This window comes from Alosa alosa, chromosome 5, assembly GCF_017589495.1.
Source record: "Alosa alosa isolate M-15738 ecotype Scorff River chromosome 5, AALO_Geno_1.1, whole genome shotgun sequence".
NCBI classification, from domain to species: domain Eukaryota; kingdom Metazoa; phylum Chordata; class Actinopteri; order Clupeiformes; family Clupeidae; genus Alosa; species Alosa alosa.
Window position 1 is genome coordinate 16,423,795 of NC_063193.1, and position 12,918 is coordinate 16,436,712.

At 44.2% G+C, this 12,918-nt stretch overlaps 1 protein-coding gene across 3 annotated transcripts; it reads right to left on the minus strand.

The window, feature by feature from the left end:
* Positions 1 to 12,918, minus strand: ehmt1a (euchromatic histone-lysine N-methyltransferase 1a). Of its 3 annotated transcripts, none has more exons than XM_048244047.1 (24): positions 12,800 to 12,918; positions 12,273 to 12,372; positions 11,450 to 11,853; positions 11,152 to 11,257; positions 10,896 to 10,996; positions 10,257 to 10,491; positions 9,616 to 9,761; positions 8,980 to 9,123; positions 8,051 to 8,259; positions 7,367 to 7,495; positions 6,740 to 6,822; positions 6,392 to 6,498; positions 6,016 to 6,138; positions 5,637 to 5,738; positions 4,669 to 4,773; positions 4,224 to 4,378; positions 3,224 to 3,391; positions 2,505 to 2,649; positions 2,287 to 2,364; positions 2,071 to 2,186; positions 1,835 to 1,921; positions 1,658 to 1,736; positions 1,092 to 1,267; positions 1 to 722 (listed from the first exon to the last, which is right to left on the minus strand). In XM_048244047.1, the coding sequence occupies exons 2-24, from the start codon at positions 12,301 to 12,303 to the stop codon at positions 518 to 520; spliced, it is 3,234 nt and encodes a 1,077-aa protein (XP_048100004.1). In that variant the 5' UTR covers positions 12,304 to 12,372; positions 12,800 to 12,918; the 3' UTR covers positions 1 to 517. The 3 variants fall into 3 exon arrangements, with proteins under 3 accessions (XP_048100004.1, XP_048100002.1, XP_048100003.1); XM_048244045.1 differs by having other exon boundaries at positions 7,367 to 7,498; XM_048244046.1 differs by having other exon boundaries at positions 7,367 to 7,498; positions 12,760 to 12,918.

The following is a 12,918-nucleotide window of genomic DNA, read 5'->3' on the forward strand; positions in this document are numbered from 1 at the left end:
GACTTTGAATTGTCTTTATTTCTTAGATAATACTAGTAAAACCCACATAAGACAATGATTCTCAGCACTGATTAACAGATTTCATTATTTTACCCTGGAGTACTAAGCCATAGGCTTATTTTCCTCAGCAAAGTGGCCATTCCAACATTTTGCCCCCTGACACATCTCCCATCATTCTGTACAGACACATTTGGTAAAAAATATAATTGTAAAATAATTGGCTTCTCATCATTGCTATTTTCCTATCACACATTAATTTCAATCTAAAATCTATGATTTCGTGGAAGTAAGAGCATGCAGTTCACTACCACACACATCCACTGGCACCACATTTGAATTCATAGTCTGAAGAGGATCATTCAACAATCAAACATGTGCTTTGTCTATAAGGCAGTTTCTTTAAAAATGCGCTTATTACCACCCTATGCTCAATTTAGTAGTGGTACATGACAAACATTCTTACATTAGGACTCCACATTAAAAAAATATAAAAGCACAGGCGGGGAAGCTTGTGGGCTCATGGTTTGGTGGCCTGGAGACTGGTGGGGCTGGCGGTCTGTGCACGGGAGAGTGGACCGGGGGGCAGAGGACCAGGTGTCATCCGCGCGGGGCTCACCTGGCTCTGGCCCAGGGCACGTGCAGCATACCTGCATTTGGGCGAGTGACACTGACAACTCAGGTACTTGCTCTTGACCTTCCAGAAGTGCTCACCGTAGTCAAAGCTGGGATGACAAGCAGGAGGAACAGTAATGAAATGACTTGGCAGAGAAGATATATTCTTTCTGTTTGAGAAGAGGAGAAGTATCGACGACAATGGAAGTGGGCAAATGTGCTTTGGGATCGATAATGCATTTTTTTTTTATTTCAATCAATTTTATTTAGATACCATCTCCAAAACAACATGATGCTCTTTTTGCCAGACTCACAGGCTGGACTTTTTCCTCTTTCCCCTTTCTCAAGCAACAGCAAGTTCACAACAATGGACAAGGTCATTAACATGTATCTACAGTCAGACACTGAATAGGTTAACACACTCATCCAACTATGAAGACAGGAACTCTCTCTTTGACAGTGCCCGTAGCAGCACTTACCCCAGTTCTTCTCCAACTCTGATGTGCCTACAGGAGAAGAGAGCAACCCGAGGGAAACGCAGGTCCTGGTGTTTGGTGAATACTCGGACAGGGAACAGGTTAGGCTCACATAAGTGGTTCAGAAACCGGGCCACGTTGCCATAGAACTGAGCATCAATACAGTAGACATCACCAACCTGGCAGAAAGCAGACCGTGAGGATTTTCCACTGATTTGCAATCAATGAGATCATGCATGGGTAAAAACTGTTAATTAGAATTTCTGAGTGGAATTGCAAAGGCATGGCAACTCCACTGGAATTAGCATTAGAGCCCTGTGATATAATGTTACAGCATCATTTTGCAAGCGATCACAGATTCTGCAGTGACTACAGCTGAACTGAAGAAAACGGATTTCCCCCGTCCCAGTGAGTTGCTATCTGTGCTACAGCACCTCCTGTTGGACAAACAGGAATTAATAAATGATAACACTACCACATCACATCACATCACATCACATCACACAAGCTCTCACCACAGGGTTTGTGGGGACATTTTTAGCAGCATAAAACTGGATTAAAGGAAATACCTTGTTGTCCAAATTAAAGAGAAAGGCGTCGTTTCCTCTAGTGTTGGCCTCTTTATCGGTGATTATTTCTCCCACATACCTGCAAGACAAGCCCCCCCCCTCCCAGATGAGTTTTCGATTCATCCCCAGGCGACCAAGAGATTTGAACTGACTTGAGGTTCATGTGTCTGTGCTTACTCGCAGACGAACGACCCCTCGGGGATGTCCTGCAGCGCTCTTACTCCCCAACCCATCTGATCGGTTCGGAAGACCTGGAGCCTGGTCCTGAAAACACAACAGGAGTGAAGCAGCCTGATCAAAGAGCAATTTTGGTATCAATCCCTTCAGAGGCTCAGTGACTGTACAGAGCTTGTGAAATGTTTATGAGCTGGATGAAGTGCCAGGAGACTGAAGAGAGGAAGGGACAACAGTACCGGAGTCCGTTCTGTACCACACGATTCCGGCATGACCTCCAGCACGAGCAGGCGTGGTTGCACTCAAAGAGGTAGGGCGGGTCTTCCCGGGAAAACTCCGGAAGCAATCGGCCCTCCTTTTACAAAGAACAATCGCTTTAGGTCCGAAATCATTTTGCATTAATGGTCTCAATACTAGGCTTGGCAGTGTATTACTGCATTGCGTTGGAACAATACCTTGTCATACCAGCTACGTATACTGAGCTGGCCACAAACACAGTTATTGGAGGAGCAGTCATCTTTGCATTTGCAGTGCTGAGGGGAAACACAGATGGAGAGAACGCGTAGAAATTTGCTATTGGGACTCTAGTCTGTCTGTGTTTAATCATTGTGGTATAATGAGAGCATGTCACATATTGACTGACTAAACAGTCGCGACAGAATTGCCTGTTCACCTGTAAGTGTGTGATGTTTTCATCAATATTCATTTGAGACGTGCAGCAGTTTTCAGGGACATATTTGAAGTTGCTGGGGCAGGGCTCGTGATCCACTCCATTCACACAGGAAATGGGGACCAACTCATATCCTCGAGAGATATCCCTAGAAGAGAGAGTTGAGATAGATTAACAACATTATGTCTATATCTTTGAAGATTTTTCATTAGATGGACAATGAAGGACTATAGACTAATGCCGGCGCTGCAGAATGTGGACTAGCATTCACACATCTTGCAAGATATTAAAATTACTTCTCAAAGGCCATTTGTAGAACATGCCCTTTCAGTTATGCAACAACAGAATCAAGGAAATAATTAGATAGAAAAATGTGTAGTGAAAAACACCAAAACACACAATGTTAAAAAAAAAAAAAAAAAAAAACACAAAAACACACAAGGTTACACTAATAATATCTATTTATATACATATAATTCATAAAATATGTTTTATTGTTAAATCAGAACAATTCATTGTCAATGTTTTTTTCCCCACCACTGATATGAAAAACAAAACCTTCTGAAGACAAAACATTTAAATACTTAAAAAAAGACCTACCAAGATATATATATAAAAAAAACATTCACTGACATTTCATGCTCATTCATGACTGGGAGACTTTTCCATGAGTAACGTGCAGGGTGTAACTGTGGCTGACTAAGGAGCGGTTCTCATCTTACTTGCTTATGACTCTGTCCCCCTGGTTATCCCTGCCCTTCCTGGCATCCGTCAGCTTCTTGTTGGTGTTGAGGATAGTCCACAGCTTGGAGTTGGGCCGGCAGCGCTCCAGAGGGGTGTCCCCGTCTCGATTCCTCATGTTGACATCCGCCCCCCGGGACAGGAAGAGCCTGGGAAGTGTGGAGGAAATGACATCATGAAACTGCTTGCTATTATATGGCAGGAACTAGAAAACTCTGGCCCAGTCCAAAACTAGTTACTTCACCCTCTCCCACTTGCACTTTGTTTGCGCATTCTTGCGAAGGGTCCGCCATATTAAGGGCCATCCGAAACCAATTACTGTTAAGTGGTAGTGTGTTATAAACCCTCCAACGCGGAGTAAACATCGATGCTCACTTGTCGAGTGTGTGTCAATTAATGCAGCATGTCATGGAGGACGTTTCAAAATGTCAGTTCCGTGTGAGTAGGCCTCGCTTGTATACAAACCCATGGTTCTGTGATAACCAGCTTCCACTAAGGAGAGTGAAGTTCGTCCCAAAGCTGAGTGCAGTATTGTAACCCTACGCGCTAACCAAGAGGGAACTTCATTTAGCTGCGAGGGTGCTTCCCACCCGAGTTCACTTGGTAATTAAGGGGAGTGGGTAGGGATTAGTTTTGGAAAGGGCCTATCGTGTGCTTTGCCTTAATTCCATTTGTCTGTTCAGCCATTTTCTTTATTCAACAAACATAAGAATTCTTAGCTAGAGTATTGCATTAGCACTGTTGTGCAGTTAACGGTCATGTGATTTATGCCTCTAATCTAGCTCACACACACACCATAACTGGAACCAGTGTAGCCTCTTTGCTTGTGGATTTGAACGGAAAGGAATGCACCAGGTTCTGACTAGTTTGCGTATGTATTTCTGTGTCATGTCTGAATTCCACATGCGTGCATGAGACCTGGGAGGTCTCATGCATATTTAACGGCACAACACAGCCCCCCCTTCTAGAAGCTCCTCTCACATCACACAGTCGAGTCGCTCCTCGTGGACGGCAATGTGCAGCGGCGAGTCCCCGTAGATGTTGACGGCGTGGAGGTCAGAGCCCATCTCCAGCAGAAGCTGCGCCACGTCGTCCGAGCCGGAGAAGGCTGCCCAGTGCAGGCAAATGTTCTCCTCCTGAGAAACAGAATGGAAAACATTGGAATTAAATCCACTAAAAGCATCAGCTGGCGTCGCCATATCGGTGACATACAGCACTTTACAAGACCTCAACACCCATCCCCCATCACCTTTAGCTTCCCTCCCACATCCCAGCTCCTTGAGGGGGGAAAAAAGGCTTGCATTGCAAATCTGGCGCTCTAACCATTCATGTATGAGACAAGGGTGGAGCGTTGTCTCTACCAGAGATCATCTGAGTGACAGGACACAGACCAGAAGAGCATGTGGGACAGGGGCGGCACACTGACCTTGTCCCTCACGTGGACATCGGCGCCTTTGGACAGCAGCAGGTGCACCTGGTCTTTGTGCTTGTATTCGATCGCCCACGTGACTGGAGTCCATCCACCATCGTCCTGAAACCAAAAGCAAAGCAATAAAAATCATTTATTTAAAAAGACAACACCACCGGTGCCTCATGCACAAAGGCACAAGGCAATCTGCTCCCAATTCTGACACTTTACATCACAAGACACATACAAATCACTGACAAAACAGAGGAGCGAGGGAGTCTCTCTTCCTCCGGCCATTTTATCATTCTCCTCCATCCAGGTGTATTCTCAGCGTCTTTGCTCTTTTGTGCATCACAAAAGTAATGTCAAGGCCCAGGAGACCCCAGAGTTATGTTTATTTTGCCGACAAAGGTTAGGGGCTGTCATGTTCAATGTATTTAGCAGGGAAAATGCAAGTCTGATGCTTTCCCCGTAACCTGCACGGGCTTTGATGGTTATCCACATGAATAAGTTTTCCCTGCAGGGGAGCGGGCCCCAGGGATCCCTCTATAGGGCACAATCCATCTCTGAACTACTGCGCTTCTAATGGAAGCAGACAGGCCTCGACCACGCCGCCCTGACCAGATCAGCCACCAGATGAGCTTTCTGAAGGGCGAGTGGGGGGAGGGGGTCTGCGCAGGTTTGTCTGTGGGTTATCAGAACACCTTGAACTTGGTCTGAATAACACAGCGCAATGCCACAGCAGCACATTTAATAACTCTGACAGCAAATGACAATAGATTCAAATAAAAACAAACGCCATTTTCAGGATAAAGGTGCAAATTCAAATTCTCATAGTAACCTGATGGCAAATGACAATAGATTCAAATAAATACCAATGGCATTTTTTAAGGATAGAGGGTGCAAATTCAAATCGCCATTGCACTGTTTTGGTTAACTATGCAAATTTAGTGAGAATAAAAACAGACAAAGCTGTGTACAGTTACCTGACAGTTCACATCGAGAGAGGCCACGGTGAGCAGGTGCTGCATGATGCTGTAATGGCCCATTTTAGCTGCCAGGTGCAGACATGTGGAGCCACTCAGGTCCTGGAGCAAAGAAAATTGTAAATGATCACTGGCAGAAATCACAAGCAGCAAATTGGCAGAGGATGCAAGCAGAGCTTGAATCAATAAGTAATGTACAGAGGGATGTAAACATGAAACATGAAAAGGATCCTACTTCTCATGAGCCCAGGTCTTAATCAAGAGTCTGGCAGAAAAGTTGGGTTTGTGTCTTTTATTCACAGTGTTTCTCTAAATGCTCATCAGTGCATTAGCGCCGGACTGAGATGATCTGGAGAGTCTGATCATGGACCAACAGTACCTTCTGGTTAGTGGCTGCACCTGCTTTGAGCAGGTATTTAACCGTTTCCAGGTGATTGTTCTGGCACGCATACATCAGCGGGGTTCTCTGACCTTCATCACACATGTCAAGATTGGCGCCAGCCTGTGGAGGCGGGGAGGGAGACACACACACACACACACACACACACACACACACACACACACACACACACACACACACGCACACACACACACACACGCACACATACACACACACACACGTCAGTAGCCATATTGCCAGATACAAGACACTTTGCATCAACAAAAACATGCAGCACTAATTATATGAAATAAAACCATCTGGGATCAGATATGTAAATGTGATATAAAGATGAATGAAACACAAGCAGAAATACCTGCACCAGCATGTGGCAGATCTCATTATGGCCCCCTCCTGCCGCTGCATGCAGGGGTGTCTGCCTCTTGGTGCCGTCCACTGTTAGATTGGGGTCTGCCCCTTCCACTACAGAGAGCAAAAGAAAATACTTGACATCCATGTCCCAGATAGGAGATACTGACCATGTTCCCCATACTGTGAGAAACTCGGCCATCCGCCCATGAAATCTATATGTTATACCTATATGCTGCCATGCTGAATAATACCAAAAGGTTGTGTGACTATCATTCCATATTAGCTAGCAGTCCCTTACAGTCCAGTGACACTCCCTCAGATAAGCCCAGAGAGACTACATTAGAGTTCTTACCCAACATCTGCATAACTGACTGCAGGTCTCCTTGCTTAGCAGAGGTAAAAAGCTGCACTGGAGGATATTGTGTTTTCTTATACCTAAAAGACAGAGGGGGAAAAAAGGCTTTTACAAGGCACATTTCTTGTGATGTTGTGACTTTTACAAGGCACAACATCTTTATCAAAAGTTTCACATACTACATACAGTTTACCTAAGGGATAATGTATAGAACGCCAGTCATTATTGGGAAAATAAGTCCCGACAGGGCGAACCGGACCCCGACGCGCAGCGGAACTTGAATCAAACATTCTTTAGAACACAGCTGATCAACCGTCTGCTTTTCACTTTTGAATGAAGTTCCAGTAGTTGCGGAGTGATATGAAGGATCTGAATTAGAAGCACAAACTCTGTTGCCATTGACAGTCATAATTGTCCTTATTTTTTTCAGAGGTCCTTTAGTCAAAAATAATGACCGCTAGAACTTTGGAAAATCCCATTCAAGTCAATGGAGCGTTCTACTTGCATTGTGAAGAGCTGTTTAAGAAATACAGGATATTTCATATGAGGAGTACATAAGTAGTATCAGCACTGCATAAGGTATATTGTAACATTGTTTACACTACACATTGTCTTTAAGTTTACCTTGAGGTCGTTTGCTCATCCAGTGCTTCCAGGATGCCCTCGAGTGTTTCTTTGGTGGCGCCCGCCTCCGCAGCCACGGCTCCAGTTTTGGACTTACTGGGAGACGCCGCATAAGGGCCAATCTTAGACCTACTGGGGAATCACATGTGTGTTAAGTAGAATATATTCCAACAGACCAGCCCAAAGTCTGCCAAAGTGGACCTCAATGTCAGCCAAATTCTTCTGAATTCTGTTCGCTGTGCGGTGATGATTTCTATGACTGCTTTTTTTTTTTTTGAAGGAAAAAGTGAATAGTCCTAAAAGGCGCAGTGTTTATGAGTATTCCAGTAGGAACTGTGAAGACTAAGCAAATGCTGTTCTTCCTAAAATCAACTCTTGACCAGAAAGGTCTGGCAGTGGACAGTGGACAGAATATCTCAAAGTTAAAAAAAAACATCAGATAGTTTATATCTGCATCTTTTCCAGGCCTTTTAGGAGAGTGAATATCAACCTATTTCATCAGACCATGTGAATCAAGGTAATGACGTGGGTGATGCAATGAGTAAAAATTAACCACGACCATGTGGTGCTTTTTTTTCCTCACAGAGAATCATTATCTTTGTCAAAAGGTCTCAGCGCAGGTGTTCTTGTGAGCACGAAGCCTGGAAGATCTACATGCCAGCACGCAGCAGGTCTACAACCTACCCCTTCAGTGAGAGATCCGTCTTGTTTTGGAGAGCGGTCGCTGTTGGCATAACAAACATGGCGTCTGGCTTGGCGATGGTGACTTCCTGCGCCTGGCTAGCATCCTCGCCACAGTGTGGGCAGTAGATCTCCCCACGGATGACTGAGGCACAGCCGCGGTGGAACCGGTGAGAGATGTTGCCATCAGGCTGGCATTCCATAAAGGTCCCCTGAGGAACATCCAAGATACTGCAGTCATAAATACTGTATAGGCTTTAAAGGCACATTTAGGCCAAGAGCTTCCTTAATGCTATGCAAAGCCTTCCTATAATGCCACAGTGATGCTAGTCTGAGTCACAAAAGTTAAAGCAGGTAAGCAGATTTTGCAAGCAAGTTCTCTGGAAAGGACAGTTTGGTTCCCCCTCATCGTGCCACAGTATAACATTACATGCAATGCAGCAAAAGTGACAAAATTCAAAGACTTCAAATGAAAGACTGAAACAGAAACACAAACTTCCACTTCAATAACTTACATACAGTATAACATGGAACAGGTAGAGTTAGGTGTGCGTATTTGACTAAAAAGGCCCAACCTAACTCTGTGGTAAACCCAGTGAACACTGACTGGCTGGTTTGTGACTCTACAACACTAGACTAGGACAAGTATAAGTATATATACTTTTTTGATCCCGTGAGGGAAATTTGGTCTCTGCATTTAACCCAATCGGTGAATTAGTGAATCACAAACAGCACACAGTGAGGTGAAGCACACACTAATCCCGGCGCAGTGAGCTGCCTGCTTCAACGGTGGCGCTCGGGGAGCATTGAGCCTTGCTCAAGGGCACTTCAGCCGCGGCCCACTGGTCGGGGGTCGAACCGGCAACCCTCCGGTTACAAGTCCAGAGTGCTAACCAGTGGGCCACGGCTGCCCCACAAGCGCCTCAACTTACTGCCCGACAGAAGAAACCACAGCGGGGGCAGCTTTGGTGCTTGACCATGCCAGCGCGGTGGTCCTCACACAGCACCAACAGCGGAATCCGGATGGATGGCCGCATCATTTCCTGCTTCTGGATGTTCTTCCTGCAGAGACTGAGCTGCGAGAGAACAAGAGAAATCAACTGGCACCTACGATGGGACAATCACCTTCAGTGTGTGCCAAAATGCCTCAAGATATAGCCCATGTGCTTTTGAACCAGTTACCATGTTTAATTAAAGGCTTTCATCATATCTTTTTCTAAACAGAGTGGCTTTGTTACTTTCCTTTTATATAACGCTCTGAGCCATTTCGTTTTTCTCTCATCATGCCTCAAGATTTAACTTTTTAATACCAAACATATCTTTACAAAATGAAATCAAATAAGTCATCTGAGAATATGTGTATAAGTCTAACAGAAATATAAAAAAAGAATAGAATATAGAATAGACCTTATATTGTCATTATATATGTACAACAGAATTTGAAAGTGCATACCTTTGTACAAAAGAGAGTTCAACAAAAAGAACTTGTTAAAATAGTAATCGTCTAAAATGAATAAATAATAATAAACTATAACTTAAGGAAAAAGCGAAACATGCAACCATGCTACCTGTCCGTCCACACTCTCCACAGCCATGCACTTGCCCTCGGACAGCGTCAGGATCTCCTGGCTCTTGGGGGCCTCCATGCGGCAGCAGCACAGCGGGAGCTCCAGCATGGCATCTGTCTCCATGGCGTCCGGGCCATCTGACATACCTGGCGAGCCAAAAAGCAACCCGCTTCTTTCAGCTGCTCCGTGTGCGTGTGCTGTGGCGAGGTGGACATGTTTAAGCTAACCTACAGTTACATGTAGTGTTTTTGGCAGATGCTTCAGCGTGAAGCGACTGAGATGAGGCAGAAAATTATCCACATACTGCATATAGGCATTAAAACAGCCAACACTTGAGACAAATGCCAAAGAACTTACATTTAAACTGCATACGATATTAACAATTACTAAAAATAAGTGTAATATGAACACAGCTAGGAGGAAATGTGTTGATTTATTATGACTTATGATGCCTATTACAATGGTTTCAAAACACCACCTCAGCCAAGATCACTGAGTACAACATTAAGCCCTACCTCCAGACACTATTTCAAGCATTTTGGCACAAAAGAAAAAATATGTGGCCTATGTAGCAAAAAAAAATGTAGCTTGCCAGACCTGGACATGCTTCTTATGACAATGCGGTCTTGTAGTCTGCTCACCTGACTGCAGGGAGCAGAAGATGTCCTCCTGACCCTTCAGGTCAAGTGAGTGCAGAGGGAACTCTGTGTACATCTCGATCCCTCTGGCCACTTCGTGCGTTGTGTCCTTTGGGCTGGTCTCATCTGTAGACACAGAGGTGTCTGTTCTAGATGTATCTGCTCGGTCTTCAGGGGCCACTGCTCCAGCTTCTGCTTCCATACCACCATAGGTGGCGCCTTCCATGGTGGAACTTTCCTGCAGATCAACAAACAATCCACTCTATACAAAACAAGATAACAAACATCTATACCATCTATGGACATCAACAGATGATAAGCCGAATGTTGAAGAAGTGGAAGTTCTCTCATTCCATTGACAGTTAAAGTCCATCTGACAGGAGACCAGAGCACACAGCAGCAAAGGATTTTCTGATTGCACTAGCCATAAGAGTGCCGTATCCTAACCGCATTAGCTCTCATAAGCAGAATGTCTCAGTACAGAAACACAATCAAACTGAACCATACATGCACATACTGTGTGAACACATACAAGTATTTCAAACAATAATTTCCATCACATTGAAATAAACACGCATTAGTTGTGAAGGCCACATCTGAGCTAGTCATTATAGGATTGGAGGATATCTTTTCAAAGGTCACCTGAGATGAAAATAAGGGTTGGGTCCCTCTTTTCACCACCTTTGTTTTCTTCTTGTTGACAAAATTATATGTTCCCATTTTCCTTTTCTTTTTCTTTGAAACTAGAAAACAAAATTCACAAAAAAGACATCTACTTGACCACAACAGACAAACATACAGTATCTGTGCATTGACTGCCAAAACTAACAGCAGTTTGAAATACATTAAAGACGTTTGTACGCTGAGATGAGAAAATTAAGCTAGCTATGAGATTGACCTGTTCGAGGCAGTGCAGATGGCTTCTGAGTCCGAGGTAGCTTGATATGCAGAGGTTTCTCCACGTCTCTTACTGCTGTGGCTGGGGATTTGTCTTTATTCAGCATCTGTGTGGAATAAAAAACAAAAATCAACCCTAAATCATTTTGGTGAGATCCCTGCTCTAAAATCCATGACTTGACTAATGTTGTTCAGGTCAAAACTGCTGTGCTCTGACTAATTGCTAATGCTACACCTTCTGAAATAAAAAATTAATTCATATGGACTATATGGAACTGAAACAATCACTCAGGCTTTACCTGGAGTACATGAGGAGCAGGAGCGGATTTCACCATGGACTTCCAAGCCATGCGGCTCTTTCCTGGAGAGGGATCGACAACTTGCCCGTGCTCCTGTCGTACCCCGCTGCCCTCCCCTGTGGGTGCAGCTGTGGTGGATGGGGTATTAGATGCATGCCCCGACAACAAACCCCCTGGAGCCAAAGCCTGGGTCTTTTCAGAGCTGGCGCCGTTCTGTTTGTTGAGCTGGAGGCCATTATTGGCAAAGACTGCTGCTTCCTGAGGAACAGTGCCATCAGGTTTTTGGCAGAGGAGGGTGTGACCGCTCACCCCTCCTCCCACTAGAGTGCTCTGGTGGGCGCCTGCTTCCAGCTTTCTCTTTGGCTTTCTACCCCTTCTGGGAGCATCTCCATGCCTGGCAATACCTGTGATAAGCAAACTGTTCAGCTTGCAACAACACTCACAATGAAGATGATAAGATAAGAATAAGCGAAGAAAAACAATGAAGACCTCTGAATACATGGATTATTGTGATATCTTTACTGTCAATCCTCGCGTTGTAGTATCACTTGAAAAGGAAACATCCTCTACATCACATGAAAGGAAACATCCTCTAACCTTAAAAGCATTATTAGTAATATTATAATATAATATTGGATATATACTTATACTATACATATAATATTTTATTTTATATGTAGTAGCATATGTAAAAAAAACAACAACAGATGAGTAGCGGATGGGGTGGCAAAAACAAAGACTACCTGTAGGTGGAGTAGGCCATACATCAGATATCAAAACACAAGCAGAATGAAGGCATCTCATCGACTACAATAGCACTCACCAGTACTACGTCCTCTGGCTATGGCTTTCATTTCATCCAGCTCTTATATCTGACAAGATTTCTGGCCAGATTTGCAACCACTTGAATCTCCCAATAAGATCTAGCATTGAATAACAACAGTATAGGTTTGTTGGAGCTGCCACGGCTTGATTGGGGTCAGCGCACAAAAATATTTGCAATGAATTAACATGGACATAGGAGGAAAGTTTCCAAGTAATAATTACGACGTGTCCACAGATAACATGCGGTGGAATAATCGTTAGCTTAGGTTAACTTGCACAGGCCAAGGTTAAACCACTCATTTTCACTGCCTTAACATTAGTTCCATGCACATTATGATTTCGAGTGGGAAAGCTCATAACTGAAAGATACGTCTCCTCAAGCCAAAAAGCACAGGACAAAAGAAGTCTATACCAAATTTCTCCGCATTATAATTAAATATAAAAAGTATGAGTTTGTTGTGCCAACTCTGACGAAGTCCATTTACCTCTGCACTGTGCATTCAGGAATATGGGTCAGCTTCTTACCTATTTTTCTCGGACGGTAGCCATTGAAGTGAGAAACTGCCAGGAAACTGCTACTAGAGGGAAAAGTTTTCGAGCTGTCTTCCTCTTCCTCCCCTCCCCTCATCCGCTCAACAGTAACC